The sequence below is a fragment of the Castor canadensis genome, chromosome 1 (genome assembly GCF_047511655.1).
Source record: "Castor canadensis chromosome 1, mCasCan1.hap1v2, whole genome shotgun sequence".
In the NCBI taxonomy this organism is placed as follows: Eukaryota; Metazoa; Chordata; class Mammalia; order Rodentia; family Castoridae; genus Castor; species Castor canadensis.
The window spans coordinates 9,262,996-9,290,417 of record NC_133386.1 but is presented as its reverse complement, the minus strand read 5'-3'; the positions used below and the strand labels follow the sequence as shown (position 1 = coordinate 9,290,417).

At 39.8% G+C, this 27,422-nt stretch overlaps 1 protein-coding gene across 5 annotated transcripts in view; it reads right to left on the bottom strand.

The window, feature by feature from the left end:
* The window catches only part of Serac1 (serine active site containing 1), a 52,575-nt gene that overhangs the window by 7,108 nt on the left and 18,045 nt on the right, over positions 1-27,422 (bottom strand). For 4 of the 5 annotated variants that reach the window (XM_020156864.2, XM_020156866.2, XM_074071547.1 and 1 more), the window contains 10 exons: positions 25,663-25,799; positions 23,871-23,960; positions 22,690-22,821; positions 21,180-21,301; positions 20,064-20,192; positions 10,345-10,458; positions 7,851-8,013; positions 3,021-3,171; positions 1,514-1,655; positions 266-360 (listed from right to left, as the gene is read on the bottom strand). In XM_020156864.2, the coding sequence (XP_020012453.1) occupies positions 266-360; positions 1,514-1,655; positions 3,021-3,171; positions 7,851-8,013; positions 10,345-10,458; positions 20,064-20,192; positions 21,180-21,301; positions 22,690-22,821; positions 23,871-23,960; positions 25,663-25,799 (1,275 nt within the window). The remainder of the gene's footprint in view (positions 1-265; positions 361-1,513; positions 1,656-3,020; positions 3,172-7,850; positions 8,014-10,344; positions 10,459-20,063; positions 20,193-21,179; positions 21,302-22,689; positions 22,822-23,870; positions 23,961-25,662; positions 25,800-27,422) is intronic. The other variant, XM_074071541.1, reaches the window with a different exon arrangement.

The following is a 27,422-nucleotide window of genomic DNA, read 5'->3' as shown; positions in this document are numbered from 1 at the left end:
TATTGAAAGAGGAGTTCAACATCAACACTGTATCTTAGCCTTCTGCTATTTTATTGTTTAGAGCCAATTCCTTCTAGAAGGAAGAGAAAAGAGGTTGTGGAGCATTTGCCTAGCATGCACAAGGCCCTGGGTTTAATCCTCAGCACTGAAAAAAAAAAATCTGCCTAAGTCATCAAACAATAAAAATAACCTTCCTTCCCAGGGGATCTACTTATGGCCTGAGCCCTTCCACTTCCTCCTGGTCTAACATCCCCCCTAAAATTACCTTTCCATGGGGCACCTTGCTCTCCAGTCACTGAGGCTGGTGTCGTACTCCACAGAGATAATTCGGAGAGCAGGACAGTCTTTTGCTAACCATGTCTAAGTAAAATGAAAGGTATATAAGAACATGCATGAATTCCTACTATCCCAGTTACTTTCTAGTAATTGAAAAGAGGCTGGCATGGTGGCTCAAGCCTGTAATCTTAGCTACTTGGAAGGTAGAGGATCATGGTTCAAGGCCAGCCCAGGCAAAAAGTTTGAAAGACCATCTCAACCAATGGCTGGGGTAGTGGTACACGCCTCTCATCCCAGCTAAGTCACAAGGTCATAGTAAAAGCTGGCCTGGACATTAAGTAAAACCCTATCTTTGCGTTGGCAAAAAAGTGCAAGAGATTTGGCTCAGTGGTAGAGCGCCTGCCTCACTAAGCCTAAGTCCCTGAGTTCAAACACTGTACCACCACCACTACCACCACCAAAAAAAGACCTCTTTCAATGGACAATTAAAGATGGCATTTAAATAAAATTTGAAGGTACCTATAAAAATAAGTATTTTATTTTTTTAATCTCTGGTTACAAATATGATAGACCAATCAAGTTGTGATGAGAAATTTCTGTTTTAATCTGCTGTAACAAACTCAAGGTTTGTTTTTAGAGACTACATGGATGTAGCTTTTAAAAGCATTTAGTATAAACCTATGATCTCAGGAAAGACTGCACATCCTGAGGGTGCCATCTGGACCTGAGAAATTCACATATACTAATGACAGTCATAGTTTGTCTCTGGGGAACTTGGGTTAACAGTCATTCTCCAGACTTCAGCATTACCAGACAGAAAGTAAAAACCAGTCTTGTTTTCTTTTACTTTTCTTTTTTTTTTCCCTGCGGTACTGGGGTTTGAACTCAAGGCCTTGTTCTTGCTAGGCAAGCACTCTATGGCTATCATGAATACAACTGCAGTTATATTATTTGTTAAAGCATGTTTCAATGGAAGAGAACTATTACGCTTTTGCCCCTATTTTTACTTATGGGATATTCTTTTACAGTCACAGACTACACCCTAAGTAGAAATTACGCAACATGGGATCACAAGCCCAGCTGTTAATGTAATAAGCTATGGGTTTCCAAAGGGAAAGAAGAACTGCACAGGAAATCCAGTAAAAAGAGACAAGGCAACAAGTCACAATGAGGTTGTGACAGCAATGGCACTTCAGTGTGTGTACAGAGGGGGCTGGCCACTGCTGCTGCTCCTTACCTTGGGCCAACATGTAGTGTACCTGTCTTCATCCCCCAAAGCATTTTCAATCAGAGCCTTCTCGCTGTCCTCCTGGCGCCAAGTTTTGAATGCTGCTCCCATAAGGCCATGAATAAAAAGGACATCGGCTTTAATGGGCTGACTAAGAGGGAGAGAGGTTTAAAAAGAAGCAGAACAAATGAGTTACTACTATGTAAGAACCTAACTCTGCTTTCTCTGCAGATGGTGCTGTAGCAGGTTATGTGACATACAGCACAATTTAATACAGCAAGCTTTACAACCCAGGCCTGCAACGCATCCTAGGAGTTTTGGCAAAGACACACAGAGTGTACCCACTGTTCTTTCTATAAAAAGTAGAAACATATCTAGCCGGGTCAATGTACTACAATCGACTGTGATGAGTTCGGCAACTGACCAAGTGACAGGTGCCACTGTCAGATTACCCTGCAAACAAGCTGGTGGGATTATTCCCCAAATCAGTGAGAACATGTAAGAAATTAGGTAAGAATATGCTGATGAAGTTTCAAAGTCATTATACATAAAAGAGATTTCAAAATTAAGGAAAGTGATGTTTATCAGAACGAGAGCAAATCAAATTTTGAAGTGACCTTCTTTCTTTGGATATAACATATTAGAAATTACAGATAACACATCAATTACAAGCTATTTACAGTAAACATGTACATACATTCACAAAATAATTACAATATTTTATTAATAAACTGTAATTAATTAACCAGGCAATCTATTTTTCAAATTTAAAAAAGATTTTTACAGAGTTTTTTTTTTTTAATTACCCTATGAAAATCCAAGAAATAGGGACCTTTTTATTGCAATCCTTTCTGTACTCACAGCCTTAGCAAGCTACAACTAGAAATGGCGGACCAGCAATGAGTCAACTTTATTCTGAGTTATTCCTTCCCACGCATGCTGTGACATCTAGCATACACAGTCTCAGGAGCTCTGAGCCAGGGCCAGGCCCACCTGCTTGTCTGCATACAATAGTGTCTCATCTCCTTCCATTCAGATCGACTTCTGCAATCCAAACCAGTTATTAACTCAGGGCTAAGTGAAAGCACCTTGAAAAGATATGCATTGCAAAGGTAGGCACACCCCCCCCCCCTCTGCCACCAACAGGTGAATCCAGCCTTGTTGAGGGTGAGCCCTTTGTAAAATAGCCCTGAAAATTCATGTGTTCATGGCAACCTTTAATTCTTAGCTTACTATGGACAAACTGTTTCTTATTTATAAAGCATTTAAAGGTATTTACTGGACATGGTGATACATGCCTATAATTCCAGCCCTCAGGAGGCTAAGATAGCACTTAGGAAACTAGTCTGAGATATACACCAAGACTGTGTCTCCAAAATAAACAAATAAATATTAAAAAATAAAAGGTATTTATAAGGTATTTGGCTTCTCTAAACTATGCAGAAGTTAATTACAATGTTAAGCCCTCTGGATTTAAGTTCCTGAAGAGGACAAAGCAACTGTTCTGCTTGCTCACCTGGCTCGGTACTGGGGATGGAGCACGTACACACCATCCTGGTATTTCTCTTGCACAGTTTCTCGGTCCAGATTAGCCAGGGTTCTAGCAGCATGTGAAGCCTCCATAATGTGGTGAGATTTCAAGGCTTCAGCCATGATGGAAACCCAGCCTGGAGAAGAGAACAGATCTCTTAAACACTGATGTGAGTCCATCTCAGATTTCAAAAGAGAGGTCAGAGAAAGGGTAGTCTCAAGTGTGTGTCTCGGGTGGGGAAGCCAGCCACTCCAGTTTCATTCTGCTGGAGTCCTATGATACAATACAACTTCCTGACAGATCTCAAAGAAGGAAAGAGGGGAGCAAAAGCCATGTTCTCTACTTAGGAAATTTAGTATAAATTGTATTACTGGAGGTGAGGTCATCAAAGAGAACAAAAAACTAAGATGTCTGGCTTTTAAGTCAAAATTATAAAACCCGGGGTTTAACACTAATTACTTTATCCTGATTGTCAATCACATTAGCATCTTTTAATACAATTAAGGAAACATTTCTTAAAGAATGGGTTTTATACACAATAGTTTTACTAAACCTAGAACTCAGAAAGGAAAAACTTTTTTAATATTACTTTTTTTGGCTGGACTAGGGTCTGAACTCAGGGCCTCGTGCTTGCTAGGGAAAAACTATTTTTTAAAAGCAGCAAACAGACAAGGCATGGACAAAACTGTGTGAACTATGACTCCGTAAATACGTGTGAAGATGCACACAGCCACCCATGTGCACAAGAGCACATAAAGGCCTAGAAAGCTACAGAGCACCAAACTCACCAACAGGAACCACACTCCCTCTCAGGAGTGGAAGAGGATCTGTTAAAAGGGGAAGTTTAACATTTGTTGCTTATCTGTTTGCATAGTATATGTAATGTAAAATAAGGCAGAACAAGGGCCTGGGGTCACAGACGGGCTCAAATTTCTGTTCCCCACTCATATACTACAGAACCTTAGTCAAGTTATCTGGCAACTCAGAGCTGGAGGAGGCTTAACTCATTTATGTATGTGACCCCTGCTGCAGGCATTCTATAGCTGACAGCTACTCCTGTGTTTTCCCCCCACTCTTTATGAAAGAAGTGGTGAAATCAGTGTGATGCTGGGAGGCCAGCATTTCAAAAGCCAAAAGAAAGGGCTGGTGGAATGTCTCAGGTGGTAAAGGTACCTGCCTAGCAAGTGTGAGGCCTTGAGTTCAATCCCCAGTGCCACCAAAAAAAAAAAAAAAAGACCAAAAAATGAAAAGCCAAAAGAAGTTTCAGACCTCATCAAACAATATTCAAATTTATGTCAGAAAATTCCTCTTCAAAATCTATTAAGAACCTGGCCCAGAGGCACATGCCTGTGAATCCCAGCATCACCACGACACTTTTATTGATTGAGATGGGGATCTCTTGAACTTTTTGTCCGAGACAGCCTTGAACCAAGATCCTCCCAATTTTTGCCTTCCAAGTAGCTGGGATTACAGGCATAAGCCACACTGTTCCAGTTGCAATACAAGTTAATTAGCTTGACTTAGCCACTCCACACTGAATATGTATTTTACAACAACGTGCTGTACCGCATAAACATAGGTAATTTTTATTTGTCAATTAAAAGTTTTTTAAAAAAATGCAACCATGGGGGAAAAAATGAACAATTCACCAGGAAGAAAAATCTGATAGAACCAAAGGGAGAAACAAACACATCCATCCACAATCATAGCTGAAGATTTGGCACACCTGTGAGTAACTGAGAACCAGACGACCACCAGCACAGATCTTGAAGACACGCCCCTCAACAGCCGAGGAATAAAACAGACTGGTTCTCAAATAAGCCTTGATGGTTTCCAAACACTGAAACCTTACACTGTGCTCTCTGATTGCTAGAAAACCCTCAATACTTTTAATTACACACACGTGAAGCAAAGAAGAAATAAAAAGGGAAATTAGAAAATATTTCAGAATGAATAAAAATCTACAAGCAAAGTTGGAGGGAGATTCATAACTTTAAATGTCAACATGAGAAAATATTTGTAGTCATTTCAAAGCATGTCTTCAAAATCGTTGACACTATTCCTATCAAGAAATGACAGGCCAGGCACAATGGCTAACCCCAGTAATCCCAGCTACTCAGAATGCTGAGATCAGAAGGATGGAGGTTTAAGGCCAACCAAGGCAAAAAGTTAGCAAGACATCATCTTAATCAGCCAGGTGTGGCAGAACATGCTGTGATCTCAGCTACACGGGAGGCTGTAGGTAGGAGGATTGTGGACTGAGGCTGGTCCCAGGAAGAAATACTAGACCCTATCTGAAAACAAAAAGGGCTGAGTATTGCTTGAGTGGTAGAGTGCCTGAGCTCAAACCCCAGTCTTGGTGCTATACTCCTTTGCACAACCGTCTGTCACTCTACCTCCTTTCAATGGCATCCTAATAAATCTTTAACTAGAGAGTGGCTCCAGTGGTACAGCACCTGCCTAGCAAGCATGAGGCCCTGAGTTCAGCCCAAGTACTGCAAAAAGAAAGAAAGAAATGAGGGGTCTGAATCTCCTCCAAGTATTAACTTCTATCAATAGATGAGGGTAGAAGTTACTTCCAAGGATGGGTTATGAAAGAAAAATTTACACCTGACCTCTTCTCTTGGAACATTTGCTTTCTGGACCCATCATGCTTCAAGGTCATGTGGGAAGAAGCCAGTGTCCAGGCTGCCAGGTGGAGCTGTCCCAGCCCAGCTCCATCAACTCCCAGTCATGTGAGTTAGCAGCCTCCATGTCTGCCCAGTACCCACAGCCAATGCTACAAGGGCAGATATACACCTTTCCTATAGAACTTGGCCCAAATTTCAGATTCATGAAAAAACAAAACAAATGACAGTGCTTTATCACAGAGTTCTAGGATGGACTGAAACACAGCAACAGATGATTGAAACAAGAAAAAGGGTTAAAATCAGTCATGTAAATTTTTACCTTAAGAACTTATAAAAAGAGAGCTGATCATGGTGACTCACAGTTGTAATTCCAGGTATACAAAGGCACAGTTGAGAAGGATCACAGTTCAAGGACAGCTTGGAGAAAAAAATTAGTGAGGACCCCCATCTCAATCAATAAGCCAGGAATTGGTAGTGCACACCCCAGCTATGCAGAAGGGCAGACCCTATCCAAAAAATAACTTTAAAAGCAAAAAGCCATAAAATGCCTGCCTAGCAAGTACAAAGTTCTGAGTTCAAACACCAGTATGGGGGAAAAAAAAGCTATAAAAAAGGAACAAACAGTTCAAGTCCAGTTAGGGCAAAAAGCCAGTGAGAGCCCATCTTAACCAATAAGGTAGGAGAGTGGCACACACCTGCCATCCCAGTTACACTGGAGCATAAATAGGAGGTTGGCCTGGGCAAAAATGGTAAGACCCCATTGGAAAAATAACTAAAGTAAAAAGGACACATATGTAAATACTGCAATGCAGCCCTGTACAAGTATTACATGCTAATTTTAAAAAGGCCTGGGGGCATAGCTCAAATGGTAGAGTGCCTGCCTAGCAAGCTCCAGGCTCTGAGTTCAAATTCCAGTACACCAAGAAAAGCTCACAATAAGTATAAGGAAGGAAATAATAAATAGTAGCTTTTATATTTGTAAAGAGTTGTATAAAAACATGGAAGAATATGCAGCAGAAGCCGTATTTAATTCTCAAAGGCTACTATGTTTTCCACTTGGTCCTTTATTAGGTTGCTGATCCCTGAATAAGACTTCATACAAATTAAAATCTCTGCTCTTAAGTGTAAAGTCACAGCTTCTTACATATGTATATGAATGAATACATGCAGGCACATGTGCACATATCTATGAACTTAATGTATGTGTGTGTCTACAGCATAAAAAGCCAAAAAGGAAAGAAAGGCCAGGAGTCACAAATACCACTGGCACCTGTATCATTCTCCGCTTAAAAGGAAATAGATTCCTCAGAGAAAGGAGCCTGAAACACCTTAATATACCAGAAAGGAACAAACAGCCCTCCGGGGGTATCACCCAACCTAACACAGATGCCCATCAGAAGTAAAAGTGAGCTGAAGTAATGTGGTGTTGCTACAACACATTAAGTGAAGTGATTCAAGATTCCTGTAATTTAATGACCATGAAAGCCACAATACGTTCACCTGCTTAGAAAAACCATTCCTACCAAGTGCATACTTGTGACACAAGTGTAGGTTTCATTTGCCATATTAATGTATTTGCCCAAGCTGAAACTTTCATTTATTCAATTTGATAACTCCTTCTCTATTGCATGGTAAATCTGAAACTGCTGTGTCTCTAAATGTACTCAATAAAGGATTTATAAAAATTAACAAGAAAACAGAAATGCCCCTCTGAAATGACATGGGCTGTCACAAGACTTAGGGTCAGCTTGCTGAGGCTTCCATGCCACAGCTGAGATGATTTTGCATCAGACTACTAAGCACAGCAATGAATTACAAAAGCACTGAAAATGGTGATCCATGTGCCCACACTGACAGAGAGGAAGGGAGGGAGGGAAGTAGAAGGAAGAATCGAAAAAAGGGAGGGAGGGAGGGACGTAAGTACCTCCCTCAAATGGTGTATGAGTTGCCAGAAGAAAATAGTTACACAGTGAACCTCCTTTTGGTCTATGTCTCCTGGCATCAGCAATTATACAATTAGATGGTCACCATGGCAAAACGTGCTCTTCTGTGATCATCCACATGTTGATTTAGTGTGGAGTATCTACAATCTCAAGCAATGCCTTGCCGCTACCAAAATAACATGCTCTAAGGACCCATAATAATCTTAAGTCTACTAAAAAGTGAGCGTGTCAGGAGCAGTTACCTGAACGGATGAGAGCGGGATGAAGACGCTCACTCAAAGCCATATTTCCGACGATGCGCATTATATTCCTCTGCACCTTAGGGCAGTCCTTGTGAAGTTGGTACAGCCTCTGAAGGAGCTGTAGGCCTCCATTTGCTTCAATTCGATCACAGTGTGCAGGTATCTAGCACAACAAATGAATGAAGGCTCGTGTTGTGGCGCACAGCTCTCTACACAAGACACAGCATGCTGACAGGGACAGCCAGGTGGCTTCTACTCAAGGGCACACACGCAGAGCAACTTCAAAACTCTCCTCAGCAGAGTGACATATGTAAGCAAACCCTACTTAGGTGGGAAGTACTTCAAAACCACTGACAAAAGTCCCAAGAGGCACATCTCATCAGACTTTCTAAAAATTTTTTTCTTCAAGTTATTTGTACTTGGTGGGATGTACCTGACAATGTCATTATTACAAAATTGCTCCAATTTATAGTGTTATTTTGGCTTGAAATTACCTTAAAATGGTTCTCTAACTTTGACAGATCTGCTACAGGAAATGGTCCTCTACGCAAGCAGGTAGATTTTGCTTCTATAAACAAAGCCTCACAATGATCAGGCAGGTGATGTTTGCAGCCCTACCTGCCCTACTCCTCAGTGCCCACAGTACAGGGCTCAACTAACACTCAGAAGTTGAAAACATGTCTCAAAAGAGAAGTATTAGGGCTGGGGATATAACTCAGTGGTAAAGAGCTTGCCTTGCATGGGTTAAATCCCTAGCACAGAAAAGAGAGAGAGAGAGAAAGAGACAAAGAGCAAATAAAAATAAAGAAAAAGGAACTTTAATTTGTGTGTGTGTGTGTGTGTGTGTGTGTGTGTGTGTGTGTGGTGCTGGGTTTGAACTCAGGGCCTTCACCTTGAGCCACTCCACCAGCCCTTTTTTGTGAAGGGTTTTTTAGGATAGGGTCTCGAGAACTATTTGCCTGGGCTGGCTTCAAACTGAAATCCTCCTGATCTCTGCCTCCTGAGTAGTTAGGATTACAGGCGTGAGCCACCGGCGCCCAGTGGAACTTGAATTTTTAGTGGAAAGAAATAAATCAAAGAAAAAGAAGACCAAATGAACTGTGTGTACTTAGGGAAGTAACAGAATTGACCAAGTTCTTATAGTCATCTGACATGTCACTAGGCACAGCTTTGCCTCTCCCATCACTAGTTTTACTCACTAATATGACACCATGCTACAAATACACAACAATTCATTTTCTAAATGTTTTTAATTTTAGGGGGGGTGGTACTGGGGTTTGAACTCAGGACCTGTGCTCGCTAGCCAGGTACTCTACCAGTAAGTATTTTTAGTTTTATCCCACATTAAATGCACTGAAAAAGTATGCCTTTTAGATATCTACCAAATGAGATCTGTGATAACCTGAGAGATTTCTAGAAAGACAGCTGTAACACCCCCCCCCCACCACCGACACACACACACACACAACACTCTGCTTTCTGCTACAGTGGTGCCCACTGCTTCAGGCACCACTCAGGACTCACACTCAGCTGGGTTCCCACATCTGCTCCTGTACTACAGTGCTGTGTTTACTCTTTTTCCTGCTCAGTTTCATTCTGCAGGTAGGAATGAAAGATGATTAGGCAATACCATGTTTTAAGTCATGTTTAATGTCATCATCTCTAGGATGGTATTTCTGTGACAAGGGGTGGACCACCTGCACCAACCTCACCAGGGATGCCAGCCCTAAAGGCAAATTTCCAAGACCCCATTCCAGAGCCCTAAATTAAATCTGCCAGAGGCAAACAGGAAATGTTTAACATGCTTCCTAGGATGGTGATGTTTATGCTTTATGTTTGAGTACCACAAGGCCTGTTGCTTTATTCTGTTTTAAACTATGATCATGACAGAAAAGTTTCCATAATACCAAAAAGCTTAAAAATCACTGATATTTAAGTCTTGTCCTCTAATATTTCCCTTCTTTTTCTATCTTCTGTATCTTTGACAGATGTTTGCATAGAAATTAACTATCTGATGATATGCAAAACTGATCTGAGAACCAGGCACAGTGGTACGTATCTGTAATCCCAGACACTTGGGAGGTTGAGACAGGAATATTTGAAAAATAAACTAAAAACAATAGAACTAGGGGTGTTGCTCAAGTAGGAGAGGGTAAGGCCTTGAGTTCAATCCCCAGTACCACCAAATAAAACAAACAAAACCAAGATCTGAGAAAGGCATTAGAAGGCAACATAATACAAAGACAAATTCAAATTTAGACAGTGGGTTGTGATTTAAAACTCTTAGAAACATTTAGTAAAAATGAAACTCATGTTGGTGCTAAGTTATGATTATTAATTCTAGCAATTATAATGGGAAACACAGAATTTAAAAATAACAAGACGGGTTTTTTTACTTTTAATAAGAAAGGATTATTTCCCTTGCACGAGTCAACTTGTAATTTTTTCCAATGTAATCATAAAAAGTAAACCACAGTTTGGGAATGTAAGTTACCTGTGAATGTTTCACTATAGCTTCTAAACTGAACATTTCCACTGTAGCTGAAGGAACTTCTCCAAAACTTTCAGCATAAGGAAGTCCATTTCCTCCAAAACACCATAAGCCACCCTGCAATTAAGATAAGTAAATTGTTTACTGAAAAGTGACTAGTTTTTGTACTATACACAGTAGCAGAAAATTCTAATACATAAGAGACTCAAAATACTTTGGAAATTTCTGCTGCTTATGAGTAGAGCACATAGGATTACTCCCAGCAAGAGTGCTTTTCTCAATCTTTCCTCTGTGTCTTCTCATCAGGAAATCTGAAGACTTGTGGCTGAGTAATATTCCACTGTGTATATATACCATAATTTCATGATCCATTCGTCAGCTGTAGGGCATCTGGGTCATTTCCAGAGCTTGGCTGTTGTAAATAGTGCTGCAATGGACATCAGTGTACAGATGTCTCTATTGCATCCTATTTCACGTTCTTTTGGGTAGATGCCCAGAAGCAGTACTACTGGGTCATTTGGCAGTTCTATCACTAGTTTTTTTTTTTTGTTTGTTTGTTTATTTTTTCATTTTTCTTTTATTATTCATATGTGCATACAAGGCTTGGTTCATTTCTCCCCCCTGCCCCCACCCCCTCCCTTACCACCCACTCCGCCCCCTCCCGCTCACCCCCCTCAATACCCAGCAGAAACTATTTTGCCCTTATTTCTAATTTTGTTGTAGAGAGAGTATAAGCAATAATAGGAAGGAACAAGGGGTTTTGCTGGTTGAGATAAGGATAGCTATACAGGGCATTGACTCACATTGATTTCCTGTGCGTGGGTGTTACCTTCTAGGTTAATTCTTTTTGATCTCACCTTTTCTCTAGTTCCTGGTCCCCTTTTCCTATTGGCCTCAGTTGCTTTAAGGTATCTGCTTTAGTTTCTCTGCATTAAGGGCAACAAATGCTAGCTAGTTTTTTAGGTGTCTTACCTATCCTCACCCCTCCCTTGTGTGCTCTCGCTTTTATCATGTGCTCATAGTCCAATCCCCTTGTTGCTATCACTAGTTTTTTGAAGACTCTCCATAATCCTTCCCATAATGGTTGTACTATTTGCATTCCCACCAGCACTGAATAAGAATTCCTGTTTTGCCACATCCTCACCAGCAACTGTTACTGTGATTGCTCTTGATTATGGTCATCCTAACAGGGTGAGATGAAAACTAAGCATAGTTTGCATCTCTTTTATAACCAGGGAAGTTGAATACTTCTTCATGTATTACTGGCCATTTGTACCTCTTCCTTTAATTCCATGCTTAATTCATGTGCCCATTTCTTCATTAGGATATTGATTCTTTGGGAGCTAAATTTTTTGAGTTCCCTGTAGATTCTGGATATTAGATTCTTATCGGATGAATAGCTAGCAAAGATTTTTCTCCCACACTGTGGGCTGTCTCTTGAGTCTGGTGATTGTTTCTTTTGCTGTGCAGCTCTTTAGTCTGATGCAGTCCCATCTGTTCATTATTTCTCTTAGATGACGAGCCTTCTGAGTTCTGTTTTAGAAAGTCATTCCCTATACCTGTCTCTTCTAGTGTGTTTCCTACTCCTTCTTGGAGTTGTTTCAAAGTTTTAGGCCACAAGGAATAATGACATGGGGTTTGAAGTAAATGGATGCAATTGGAGGACATCATGTTAAGTGAAGTTAGCCAAGGTCAGAAATACAAAAGACATATGTTTTCTCTCATATAAGAAAGACAGATCCAAAGATAAACATACACAACAACAAACATGATCATATACAAACTCAGTTGTAGAACATGTTTGTAACAGTGGAACTACTCTATGGAACTCAGGGAAAGAGGGAAGGGAAAAGAGAATGATACAGCAACAGTAATATTGCATACCACAAGATGTGAAGGTAGAGGATATAAGGATGTGTACTGAAAGATGTTGAAAAATGGGGTGGTGGGAGGTAAAGGGGTAAGGGAGAGTATTCGAAGGGACTGAACAGACCAAAGTAAAGCACACCCACAGAGGGCATACACTGAGACACCCCTTTGAACATCAACTCAAATATTATAATGAAAACCAGCACTTTAAAATAGTCACAGTGTGTGTGTGGAGGGAGTACTAGTGGGAGGGGGGAGGGTGAAGGAAGGAGATTAAGGAGATGGTATATGGTAGATGGATTTCATATACCTATATGCAACAGAGCTAGAAAACCTCTTGCAATGCTTTAAGTGGGGTGGGGAGGGGGCTGAAAGGGAGAGATGGTGGGGGCAATGTAACTAGTGTACAATGTAAGTCTAATTGGAATTATCATTATGAAACCTTCCTGTATCATGAACATATTCTAATAAAAATTTATTTTTAAAAAAAGAAAGTCTGAAGACTACCAATACTTCACCAGTTGATCAAGTTCTCATGTCATCTCTTTCAGCACCTAGCAATTCACATAGTATGTAATTTTCCAGATGATGCTAACAGAATTTACTGAAAGCCTATGAAGCAGAACTTTTTTTTTTGGTGCTGGGGAACAAACTCAGGGTCTTGCACTTGCCAGGCAAGCACTCTTACACTGAGCTAAATCCCCAACCCCAAACCAAAACTTTTAAAAAGAAAAAAAACACCACTGCACAATTTAAGAATAAAGACCATGATGACAGAGCATTGCACTGAATTCTTCCCAAGTTGAAATTCAAGGTTATATGAAAGAATAGTTCACAAACAAGAATAGTTAGGAAAACTATAAACAGAAGAGTAGTGGGGAATATTTCTAATAGATATTATTAAAACATTAGGGAGAATAAGATGGGGAAAAATTTCAACTCTTACAATACATCAAGGGGTAATGTCCTAATATCCTTATATACAGTCACCTCCTTCCTACAAACCCATGTGAGACATAGCAACACTGCTGTGGAAATATGAGTAGCAGTCATAAACAGAAAGTTTATAGGGAAATAAATGTAATGCCTCTAAAACATGAGGTATGTAAATTCAAACTACAGAGAAACAGTTTTCATGTATCAGATGAGTGAGGTTCTGGGGAAAGAGGAAATCTTATCACCTGCTGCTGGTAACATCAATGGTGCAACTCCTATGGAGGACAACTGGGCAGTAGCCATCAAAATTACAAGTGCCTATGTCCTTTAAAAACTTATCCTACCAAGAAACACAGCAGAAAGGGACAGAAATTGAGAGATCTACAAATTTACTCACTGCAGCACTGTTTAGAAGAACAAAAGGTTGAAAATTAAAGTCCATCCACGGGGGTCAGTTAAATATATATGGCACAGTTGTACAAAGTAGTGCAGCTATAAAGTATTAATTTCTTCATATGTTCACATACACAAACTTCCAAGAAGTGAGAAGGCACAAAACAGTTCATTTAAAGAGCTATCATTTGTCATAAGAGTGTGCAGCACATGTGTGTGTGTGTGTGTATATGTGTGTGTTTTGGGGTAGGAGAGATGGAAGGGTTGGAAGGAACACTCACTACTGCATCTCCTTTTGAAGTGAACTAGGAGTCATGTGTGCATACAGACCACCTGGTAGCAGCTACAAGGTAGTATCTTTTAAAAAAAAAATGCATATAGGGCTGGCAGAGTGGCTCAAGTGGTACAGCACCTGTCTAGCAAGCATAGAGCCCTGAATTCAAACCCAGTACTGCCAAAAAAAACATGCATACAGAAAGTTCACTGTCTTCCATAGGAAATAAAACCTATAAAGTTCTGCATTTTGAATTAGCTCATAGGGCCCATGGTTGAGTAAACAAACTAAATGTTTGAAGTACATTTGGGCCATCCTACAATTTTTAATCATGCATTCTTCTCAATACAGTACTTTGTTTTTTCCAAGATTACATGCTTGGATCTTAAAGATTCACACTATCTAAATTGAAAATTGTGAAGGAACTAATTCTTTGAAAGTCATTCTCTTAACTAGCAGAGATAATGCCATAGAGAGTGGGTTGGTAGACTTTCGGGGATGGGAAATTTTTTAAGATTTATTACCACACCCTAGCATGTCCAAGGCTCTGAGTTTGATCTCTAGCACCAGGAAGGAAAAAAAGAAAAGAATTATCATCACAACCTGGTGATAAATATTTACTTCAGAAATCTTATGTATGAAGTACTAGGTACCGAGGAGGTTGCAGGCTACTGGAAAAAAGAGAAAACTAACTAAATAAATAAGAACACAAAAATCACAGAATGGGGGCTGATAGAGTGGTTCAAGTGGTACAGCACCTGCCTAGCAAGTGTAAGGCCCTGAGTTCAAGCCCCAGTACCACAAAACAAAAAATAAAAATAAAAATAATTACAGAATGGAATCCGTGCTATGAAGGGTTACCATTGTAATGAACATTTGAGATAAAGACAAGGGTTTCCCTGAGAAGATCCCAGCAGATCCTAGACCTAAGGATGAGAAGGAGCAGACACATGGCAAGCTGGAGACACAGAGCTCCAAGCAGAGGAACGTAAGTTGATACACACTTAGCAAGTGCCAGAAATGGGAGAAAAAAGGCCAGCAAGGCAGGACCACAGTAAGCATGAGGGAAAGTGGGAGGGGACAGGTCAGAAAGACACTGAAGAACCCTGTCTATAAATAGCATGGCCCCTAGATAGCTTCAGGAGAGGGACTGGCATCAAAAAGACCAGGAAGGATTAGCATATTGGGACTTTTAGCTCTACCCTTCAACCTGCAGGGAGGGAAGAGGGGCTGAAGGCTGGCCAGTGGCCAGTGATGTAACCAGTCCCCACAAAAACCCCAAGGACAGGGTTTGGAGAGCCTCTAGACTGTGAACACATGGAGATTCCGGAGGGTTGTGGGAGAAGACATGGAACTCCACAGACTTGGCCTCTGCATCTCTTTCATCAAGCTGTTCATCTGCATCCTTTGTCATATCCTTTATGATAAATTGGTAAGCATGTGCTCTGTGAGCCATCTAGCAAATTAAGCAGTTCTAAAGGAAGAGTTAGGGGAACCCTTGATTTCTGGGCAATCAGAAGCACAGGCAACAACCCCGGAATGGAAACTGGTGTCTGAAGCAGGGGAAGTCTTGGGGACAGACTCCTTAACCCATGAGCCTGACACTATTCCCAGGCAGTGTCAGAACTGAGTCGAACGAGGAGATACTCAGCTGATGTCTGCTAGAGAACTGTATGGTGTGTGGAGAAAACTCTCCACACATCTGGTGTCAGTAGTGTTAAGTGGTATGTAAGAATAGGAAAACTCCTATCTCTTTCAGTACTGTAAGAATCAGCTTAGGTCAGGTCTTTCTGTCAAAGAATTGAATCAGCAATAACCGCCTTATAAATTCGTTTCCCATAGGCTTGCTTCACGGAATCAGCTTAATAGGATAAAAGTCTCTATTAAGAACAAAGGGTTGTTATCCTCAGCTGGTCTGGAGAAAGAATTCTGCTTGGTGCCCTGGTTCCAGAGCTAATAACCAAAAACAGTTATAACTTCCCTAAACTTTTAAACTTCTTTGTTCCCAAAGCCCCTCCTAACCCGGCCCCTTTCTAATTAGCCAACCATGTAGACAGTGAGCCCAAAACCTGCCCAATCCAGGGGTGGGACAGCATGGCATCAGATAAAACCCCTGCAGACTTCCCACCCAGTATGCTTGCCTCCCAGACTTCCCGGTGTGCACCCTTCTGCAGAAGTAAATTTTGCTTTGCCTACTGACTTCTGAGTAGTGTCTTCTCTCTTGTGACACCCCAATATCTTAAAGATATTTCTAACAAGTACAGTTTATTTTTTTCCTAATCAGGAATGTTCCTAGAAGCATTATTCACAGTAGCCAAAAAGTAGAAACAACGCAAACATCCATTAACTGATGAACGGGTAAATGTTGTACAATCATACAATGGGAAATGATTTGGACATGAAATGAAATAATCTACGATGTTGATGAACCTTGAAAAGTTATGCTAAGTGAAAGCAGTCAGACACAAAAGGTCTCGTATTGGATGATCCCACTTGTATGAAATGCCCAGAATAAACAAATCCAGAGAGGAGGAACAGCCGGGGATGAGGGGAAGGGGAAGGGGAAATGGATAGTGACTGTTGGTGGTCACAGGGTTTCTTTTTGGGGTGGTAATAATGCTCTGGAATTGAATGGTGATGACTGCATACTCAGAGTATCAGTAAAATCCAATGGATCGTATACTTTAAAAGGATAATTTTTCTGGGCATGGTGGTGCACTCCATGGTTCCAGCTACTCAGGAAACAGAGACAGGAGAATCACAGTTGGAGGTCAGTCCAGGCAAAACTTCAAGACCCTATTTGAAAAACAACCTAAAAACAAAAGGACTGGATTATGGCTCATGTGGTAGTGCCTAGTGCCAGTCCCTGAGTTTAATCCCTAGTACTGGCAAAAATAAACAAAAAATAAAGGGTAATTTTTATTTATGTGAATTAGTATCTATCTAATCTATTCAATTAGATCAAAGTTCAATTCACTGCAAGTCAGAGTGTGGTGACAGCAGCAGTTGGGAGACCCTGTTGAATTTGAATTCAAACTAATTGAATTGAAAATGTCATCATGAACTTAAAGCCTTTTAAGAGAAAAGGTAGTTGTTCTGTTCTGTTACTTAGAAGTCTAAGTACACCAAGGTCCACCTGCTCTACCTTGATATAGAAAATATGTGTTCATGGTGCCTGACTTTTGCACTCTAACACTATTTCACTAGGAAAAACCAGATCTCTTTGGAGGAACAGTCAATTCATGTGAGCGGGCAGAGTAAGGAAGAATCAAGGACATCTTACTATCAGAAAACTAGGGCTGGCAGAGTTACTCAAGTGGTAGAGCATCTACTTTGCAAGCATGAATCCCTGAGTTCAAACCCCAGTACCATCAAAAATAAATTTAAAAAAAAAAAGAAAAAACTATCAGAAAACCAAGGTGGGACGTGGTACCAGTGGCTCACCTTGTAATCCTAGTTACTTAGGAGACTGAGATTGGGAGGATCATGGTTCAAGGCCAGCCTGGGTAAAAATTTGTGAGACTCCAACTCCAAAATAACAAGAATAAAATGGACTGGAGGCATGGTTCAAGCCGTAGAGCCCGAGTTGAAACCCCAGTATCACTGCCCCCAAAAAAAAAGAAGAAAAAAGAAAACCAAGTGGTTCTTAGGAGTGGAAGTATAAAAGGAGGTCAATCCAAAGAAAGGGACAGGCAATGGCATTCTGAGCATCAGAAAGGAAACAATGATCAAAATTCATTGGAGTGATTCCAAAACACAGCCCAACAGGGGACATTACATAATGCACACTAGAAAATCCTATCTACTGGTGTGTCCCTAGTTTCTTATAAATGGAATGAGAAAAAGATGTCATTGTACTGGCAAAAGAATACAGAGCATTATTATTTGTTTTACTAATAAAACACTTTTCCCTTTCTGCACAGCTCTCCTAGTGGTGGGTATTTAATTTCTCTTAGAGATTCAATGAAGATTTTATAAAGATAGAAAATCTGCTAAGATACAGCACAAGACTGGAATTTGGTAACAGCCATAGGTGGGCCTGAAGTGGGAAGCTACTTAGGATGGCACGCCTATAACACAGTCCCTTGATTCACTTGGAAGATGTCCTCAGGTATGTGTCAGGAAGTTTTAGACCATTACAAATCCAGTTGAGTGGGCCCACAGCTAAAGCAGGAGGAGCAGGAGACTCAAGGGGTGGGAGAGAAGTGAAAATCTGTATCAGAATAACTTTTCATGTCTGAGAGCCACTGCACTCCAGAGTGTGGGGACAGCAGCAGTTGATGTCCCTGGTTAGCATGTGTCAACTCTGATGAGACTGGACCTACAGCTCAGCTGTATTCTCCTGATCCAAGTTAGGTTCTCCTTTGCTTTTCACACCCTTTGTCACTAAACAACTTTATATCCTGCAACTGCCTACTGGCAACCTCCCGCCAACCTCAGTTCCGTCCTTGGGGGCAGTCACACTGGCAGACCAGTACCTGAGCATGATTCCAGCACAAAATGGAAAAGGCTTAGGTTTAACAAGTAACAGGAAGTCTTTGGAAGGCGTTAATCTCGCCAGTGTTTTTTATAAGACTACTCTGGCTTTACAGTGAGGAAAAGGAACTGCAGAAGCAGGTAAGGACTTTGCCACATGGTCTAGCTGAAGGGTGATGGGGACATAAAGAGGAGGTCTTCTCGACCCAGCAAATGGGTGAACTTGGCTTCTACTAAAGTCCTCCCACCACAGGCTTATAGGAATGTTTGATAAAATATAATAAACTTTTAAACTTAGGCAATCTCTAAAGAAAGAAAGAAATCAAAAGGAATCCTTGGAGCTAGAATTGGAAACAGCACATAGAGCCAGGATGCAGATGGAAAGTGCTAACGAGCCCCTGAATGCAGGACTTGAACGGGCATCCAGTGCCAGGGCAGGAAGTGCCATCTTGTGTCTCACTCTACGGGAGCTGAATTTGAGATCTCTGCATAAAGTGAGGCCCTGGAAAGGTCCCTGCAAGAAGGTCTGGAAAACTGCCTACCAGCCCATGCAAGTAACCAGAAAGCCCACTTCTGCTCAGGGTTTTAGGTGGGAAATCACAATGTTAAGGCCAGGCCATCTACATATGTATATGAATTTACACTACCTCAGTGCCACAGCAGTCCCAAATTAAGAAATGAATGTGAAGATCTAGTCCCAAACAATGAATCTCCCAGGATATCCAGGAGAAGCAACAGAAACATCGTTCTGTAGGGACAAATCTATAATCCATGGTTCTTGGGACTCCCCTAGAAAATAATCAGTTCAGCCAAAGTTAAACTTGCAGTCAAAAGGTACACCCAGGTAAAGAAACCACTAACTACCATAAGGGGGAGCACAAACTGGCTCATAAGAAGTAAACCAGTACAAGATTCTGAAAGAGATTTGGAAATTATTTAGGAAGTAAAAGAAAGAACAGAAGCCAAGATTAAAGACCAGAACACCATGGAGAAGTGACACTGGCCAGAAGCAGGTGGTTGGAGTAACATGGGGAGACAAATGCCAGGAGTTGCTGATTAGTTGGACATGCAAGAAAGGAATCGAGAAGTTTTTCTAGTGTTTGGCTTAAGCAACAAGGTGGATGCTCTCCCAATCACTGAGATGAAAAGACCAAAGAAGAATTCTGCAGAGTGAAGGCAGGTTCAACATGCTAAGTTAAGGCTCCTCCCATACATCCAAGCAGAGACACCATGTAGAAGGCTGAATATTCAAATCTAGAGCTTAGGTTAGAACTCAGAGCTAGAAATGTCAATTCAGACATCATTGATGTACAGCTGATACTTAACAACTATGCAAATTACTTTCTTTGTTTGCTTTTGTTTTTTTTGTTTTTGTGGTGCTGAGGATCGAACCCAGGGCCTCAAGCATGCTAGGCAAGCACTCTACTATAAGACACATCCCCAGCCCTATCTATTGACTCCTTAAGATGTAATTTAAGTGAAAAATAACTAAAAAATAAAGATTAAAAAAAAGATGTAATTTAAGGGTTCCCTCCTAGGAAGCCGTAAGGACTCTTGAAGTAAACTGTACCTCTCTTACACACTTCTGTGGATGCTTATTACATGTCTCCCTCTTATCCCTGACACCTCGCCCAGTGCATAGAACACAATCACAAGTCAGAATGTTTACTCAGTAACTGGGTGAATGACTACAGCTCTAAGTGCTAGCCCCTGGTACAATATCTTGAAAAGAGTAAGCACTCAAACTAGTTACTGAATGAATAAATAAGCAAACCTTCTGAGCAGCCAGGCTCTGACTGCTTTCATTAAGAGCCAAGGATGTAAAATACTGGATACACTCATCTAAATCTGTTTGAGGTAAAGAAGCCAGCAACTTTCTGAGCTCCTCTTCAATGGAAGAATCCTGAAATAAAAGGAAAAGAAAATCTTCAGACACAAACTCAACTGAGTAAAAACATCCAAAGAATCAAAGCCGAAATACAGACATGCACTCACATATACGGGGGTGTGTGTGTGCGCGTGTGTGTGCATACACACAGAGATACATTAGTGCTTTCAATCCTGAAAACAGTCACCCCCAAGGTAAAGAATCATTTATTTTTCAGATCTCTCCACTCATGTCTGCTACTGCATGAGAAGACCTGTTGTAAATTATCAACTCTCAATTTTCACATCATAGGCTTCTTGACATCTTGACTCCAAATGAATTTCTAACTAAAGCTGTCTTTTAAATCCAGAACTTGTTACTATCTCATTTTCCCTGATAAAAAATTCATTCTTCTATTTTTCAAAAATCAACCGGTTGCACAAGTTTTAGGAGTTTCATTTTCTACTCTAAGATAACTGGTCTAGCTGGGTGCTGGTGGCTCACACCTGTAATCCTAGCTACTCAGGATGCAGAGATCAGGGAGATCATGGTTCAAAGCCAGTTCTGGGCAAATAGTTTGTGAGATCCTATCTCAAAAAGACCTATCACCAAAAATAGTGGTTTAAGCAGTAAGAGCGCCTGCCTAGTCAAATGTGAGACTCTGAGCTCAAACCACAGTGCAGCCAAAAAAAACCCAAAACCAACCAACCAAACAACAAAAAAAATCCACACACAAAAAAGTGTTGAGGTAGCAAACTTAAAACAAGGGATCAACTCATAGATGTCGGTAAACTATGAAGTTACTCTGCAGCGAGACTCCCAAACCCCACAGGCAGAAAATATCAGAGGAATAGACTCTCCTGAGGAATCAAATCACTACATGTGAAAACTAAGATGGCACTTTTACAGCCTAATTTATGTGCTTGTGAAAGTTAGCTAATAACTACTATTTGAAAATTATACCCAAAGTAAAGATAATACATCAAACAATTTTTCACTCTCTGGATTATTTTATTTACTTACTTCCTTTAAAGATGGCAACGGAGGTGGAGGAAGAAAAAAGCGAAGATCACTCTCTTTGCTTCGTGCCAAACCAATAAGAGTTCTTGGGTCACAAGCTTGAGCAATTATTCTATACTGATAATCTGTTGTAAAAGTATATTTTTTGTTAACGTTACATTTACTTTATAGTTGTCACAAGGATTAAATAGACAAACCACCTGGGAGCTACAAGTTTGTAATTCAAAATTTCTATGTATTCTCTCACAACTACATTGCATTTACACCTTTAAACTCAGTACCTGATGACAGTTCTACCACCAATCCCACAACTTTCCATATTTACCTGGGGACCAGGTCATGGTCTGAGAAACTTTTTGAAAAAAATTGAAGCTCAAATGTGAAAAATGGTAAAATCAACTTAACTTTTGATCACTACTCAAAAACTGGAGGCTGCGTTGAAGTCTACTGTCTGCTGGAGATGGTATCATGCTTTGGCACCTGTGTTGGCCATGAATGTTTAGTATGAGGTTCCAGATGGTATCAATCTGATTTAAACATGTCATCATTATGTATCAAAAACTAAATTCCAACCACTGAAGCAGATATTCCTTTCAATAATGGCAGCTCATAACCTAGGTTAAGTACCTCAAGATTAGGAGGGGAACTTTTCGAAATCGACATGCCAAGTCTCCTCCCCTGATTTAGTGAGCACACTAAGTCTGCAATGGAGTCCTGGAAGGCAGATTTTGAAAAATATATTTTTAAGTCTCCACTAACTACAAGTTAGCTTATAATTATATTGTAAGTTATTACAATATCACAACCAACAAATCAATGACTTAATTTGTCTCCTATTCTGAGACTTAATTTTCTTTTCTAATGCTGACCTTTTTGCTTTTCAGTTGTGGGGATCAAACCTAGAGCCTTGCACATGCTAGGCAAGTGCTCTACCACTAAGGTATACCCCCTGACTCTACCAATTAATTTTACAAGATGAGGACTCTACTAATAAGTTATAGTTTAGTCTAAGTATTAAAATTGGAGATTTCACCTCTTATTCATGTACCTTCACTGCAAAGCTTATTATTTTTAAATAAAATTAAATATTTTAAAATATTCCTTCAAAAACATTTATATATACACTCACACAAATCTGGTATATTTAGCTAATTATTAGTATTAAAGCCAAGTAGATTTTATCAAAGTGAAAGCAAATATAATCATATAAGCAATCAACTATATTTCATTAAATATGAACCAAAAGAAAATGCTAGAATGAAGACTCTCTCTCAAGGAAACACATAATCAAACAAAATTATGTTCGGGTAGAAAGTCACATGAATGTATACACACCTCAGTTTTGAGGTTGCTCTTACCAAACACATCTCAATCTTCTCAAACTTCTGAACATATGTTTTTTATGTATTAAGACTGCCTGAATTGTCTTCCTTCCTTAGTCTCATTCCCTTCTCTTTTTATATCAGAAATCAAGAGCTAGCTAATGGTGTACCCAGTTCGCTGGCCTCATTACCATGCCAGTGGTGGGTCTCTGACATTTCCTGCACAGCCTCCAGTCGAGCGGCTCTGTCATCTGCCTGGCTCTTCCTCAGGAGCAGCCACACAGCACATTCGTAATCCTCTATGTCAACTGTACTAAACGTGTCTTTGCACAAACAAAAAGACAAACACATAAAAAACAAGACAACTGAACAGTTAAAACAGCATTTTTATCCTCACTTTTACTTCAGATGGCAGTTTACAAATATTTGGAAACTACAATAGAATGAAGTCCATATACAGGTACTGATGACTGATAATGTGATCTCAGCTATGTCATATTATTTCTTCATATTCACTATGAGTGTTATGCTTATGTGCTCTTTTATGTACTATGATGTCTTTCACTATGGGGTCCTTTTTTTCTCTTTCTCCCTAAAAATCATTTTGCTTTGAAATAAATATATGAAGAATTGAAAGAATGATATATTAAAATCATATGCCCATCACATCTAGATTCGATAATGGTCATTCCGTATCTGCTTTATCCACATGCATGTATGTATATAAGCCATCTGAAAGGAACCCCTTCATGGTTCAAGTTGCATCTCTAAGAATGAGCCAGCATTCTCTCACATACTTGCAGTGTATCACACCCAGGAACATTAACAAAAATCTTCCAAAATTATCTAAAATTCAGTCTAACTCCATATTCAAGTTTTTCCGAGACATATCTTTAGCAACGTTTTAAAACGAGGATTTAATAAACTCTCTTTAGTCTCTCTCATTCTAGAAAGCTTTCCTACCTATTCTTCAGATATCAACTTTTTAAAGAGGTCAGGTCAGCTTTCTTATACCCAACTCCACATGTAGATTCACCTAATTGCAAAGTTTACATTTTTGATGCAATATTCTCATTATGAGAAAGCCTGAGAGTGATTTTCTAATAAATTTTAAGTTCTGGAGCACTCATCAAGAGAATAGAATATATTGTAACCTCAATATTCATTTACAATATTTAACAAAGATGAAAGAAAAATGTCCAAAGCATTAAGCCCTTAAAATTAAATATAGCCTAAGAGAATAATATTACTTATTATTTCCCCACAGACATTAACAATATTAGTATAAGAATTTCTTTTAAAGTCCTAGGTTGGTCATTTAAATAACTCTCAGACTACTGATGAGGACTCAAGTTAAGTGTATGATACTTACCAGCAAATGGATTCCGGAATACCTGGGCTGACGCTGCCAGTACTTTCCTCACTGCTTTGTGAAGTTCTTTTCTTGCCTGCCATGCAATCCCTAAAATGATGACAATTTTTAATAAAACCAAGTATTTACTAGTTTTTGTTTTGAGGGTTTTTCTCTTCTTCTAAACATGCAATCTTAAGTATTTGCCAATACTTCAAAAAGAAATGCACAAACTAAGCTCCAAATTTTCTCACAGAAACTATAAAATATGTGACCCCAGCTATTCAGGAAGAAAAGACAGAAGGAACAGTTTGAGGTCAGCCCAGGCAAAAGTTTAATAAGACCCTATCTCAAAAACCAAGCCAGGAATGGAGGCACACTCTCTAATCCCAGCTACTTGGGAGGGAGAGGGAGAAGGATCATGAACAGCAGCCAGCCTGGGGAGAAAAAAGTATGAGACCCTATCCCAAAAATACCCAACACACACAAAAAGAAGGGGCTGGCAGAGGGGCTCAAGTGACAGAATGCCTGCCTAGCAAGTGTGAGGCCACATTCAAGCCCAGTACTGCAAAAAAAAAAAACTAAAGCAAAAAAAAAAGGGTTGGGCTGGAGGCATGTTCAAATGGTAGAGGACTTGCCTAGCAACTGCAATGCTAAGTACAAACCCCAGTACTGACAACAAACAAATAAAATCAGGTATCTGCCTTTTTATTATCACCATCAAATACAACTAAAACATAGAGCTCTAGTCTCCAAAATAAGATGACTCTCCAAGCTAAGGAAGAAATAAAAACAAGAACACTAACTAATGCTATCAAAAATCCTCATGAGTAGGTCTGGGATGTAGCTCAGTGGTAGAGCGCCTGCCTAACAAGTGTGAGGCCCTTGGTTCTATCCCCAGCACCAAAAAAGAAAAAACAACAGCAAAAATCCTCATGAGTAACTTAAGAACAGCAATATTCAGAAAAATGTTCTTTTAAATAGCTCGCCTAAAATTAAAATTTGGAGATCCTGCAGTAATGAGACTAAGCCTCACTAAATACGTAAATTAAAAGATGTAAGAGTAATCCATGTAATTAAAATCATAAATGCACCATAAGGGCACGCAGAAATACAGGGTAGTTGTCAATACAAACAAGACAAGCATGGAAACAGCTCAGGTCAGAGCAGTGCAGCCTGCCCCTTGCAGGGCTCCTACCACATGCAGGAGCACATGCAGCACACACCATAGGAACAGGCAGCTGCAGTCAAGAGCAGGACTCAGCTACCCACAGCTGATGAAAATATTCTCCCCTGCTCTAAAACTGCACGTTCACCGAGCAACCAAGAGGCCTGTGTGCAACCTCAATACCCATCAGGGTGACATTCGAAATGGATACACTTTTTGGCCTTTGTGACAGGACGTAGTAATAAATGAACTGGTATTCGTGTTTATGAGTGCATCTCATGAGCTTGTTTGCATGAGTAAGTCCCTTGAAGCAAAAGTATCTCTGAGCTAAATGACAAAATGTTTTTGTACTTGCCAAACTGAACTGACAGCCCACACAGAAGCGCAAACTCCAGGTTCAGACTCAAGCAACCGGCTAGTCCTCACTTAACTTTATCCTGGGAGAATTACAAACTTGGGTAAAATACACAAGTCAAAATTTAGTCTTCAATTGACGCTTTAGGAACTTGGTTCTCACAGGGTTTGGTGATTCTCTGAGTTAGCTGGCTCTATCTCATTAATACTGTGTTTTAAATAGATTCATTTTTAAACTCAATAACTAACATCCATTTTTAGAAATACAAGATTACTTTACAATAATCTTACCATAATTTTCTCCTTTGTCTGAAGAAATGGTGCGCACATATATATATGACTTCATTTTTTCTCTTTCTACCACTTCAGTATCTAATGTCAAAGACTTCTTCAGGGCCAGAACTTCGTATGTAAGAAATACAGAACCCCTTAAAAAGAAACAAAAAAAAAAATCCATCATAAATATCATAAATATAGGATCTAAATGTGAGACAAGAGCTTTTCACAGTGAACTGGTTTCTTTCCTGTTGGGAAACCTAACACGCAGTAATGGGAACATGACACTTTATGTGTGTGTGTTTATGTATATGTGTGTATATATACACACATATACACACATACGTATATGTGTTTATGTATATGTGTGTATATATACACACATATACACACATACGTATATATTTCTTAGTACGCGTGTATACACGTAATATATATACATATATATATATATACATATATATATATACATACATATATATATACATTTCTTAGTTTAAAATAACAGCAAATAGCTGCATCATAACCATATTCAGGCAAGAAACAGAATATTAACAGTACCCCAGAAGCCCACAGTGTGTTCCTCCCTGATCCTGATTCATTCTCTCAGCTCTAACTGGAATTATTATACTAATGTTCTTGCCTTAGTTTTACCACCTATATGTACATCCTTAAACAACAGTGCTTAGTCCTGCCTGTTTCTGAATTTCATTTGAATGCAATTCAACTAAATGTATCTTTTTTTTTTTTTTGCAGTACTGGGGCTTGAACTCAGGGCCTTCACCTTGAGTCACTCCACCAGTCCTATTTTTGTGAAGGGTTTTTTTGAGATAGGGTCTCATGGAACTATGCCTGGGCTAGCTTTAATCCTCATGATCTCTGCCTCCTGAGTAGCTAGGATTACAGGCATGAGCCACCGGCACCCAGCTAGATGTATCCTTTTGCTCAGTTTTATGTTCGTGTGACCCATCCAAGTTGTTGTATGTAAATGTAGTTCCTGCATTTTTATTTTGATTTGTTAAGCAATTCACCCACAGCCCATTTATCGACTCTACTGCAGACGGACATTAAGGACATTCTAGTTTGAATCTACCGCAAACTATTACACATCTCACACATCTGTATTGTGCACATGTGCGTATGTTCCTCTAGAGTGCTTATCTAGAGCAGAATTACTTACTTTTTGACATGCCATATATTGTTCAACTTTACTATGTAATATCAAACTTTTTTCAATAAGATTAGTCACTTTATACTCACATCAACAGCATATAAGTTTCTCCTTTTCTAAGAGGTAAACCTAAATTTGTTTTAATATGAGATACAAAGTTGTTTCCCATATACCTCAAATGTAGACTTTTTTTCCTGTTCAGATTGACCTGCACCCCTTAATCTAGACACAGAGACTACATTCCACCTGGACTCAAAACTCAGCAACCTCAGTTATCCTACACCTGTGGTTTCTGCCCTAAAGCAAACAGGTGAGGCAGAAAGGACAAACCCGGGCCACACCAGAGGAATACAGAGTAGGTGTTAAAGAATCCTCTGCTCGCTCAAGCACCTACCTAACCAGTAAAGAACAACAAAGGTCTTCTGTACCTTCACCATGTTTTCCAGGAAAGACAAAGTCCTTTACTAAAGTTGTGATTAATTTTCACTATATTCCTGAATATGTGATCAAAACAAAAAAATTGCTGCAGCGGACAAAAGGGTATACATTTACCTTTGCCCAGAATGAGTCAACGGGAAAAATCACCTAAATATGTTTTGCTTTA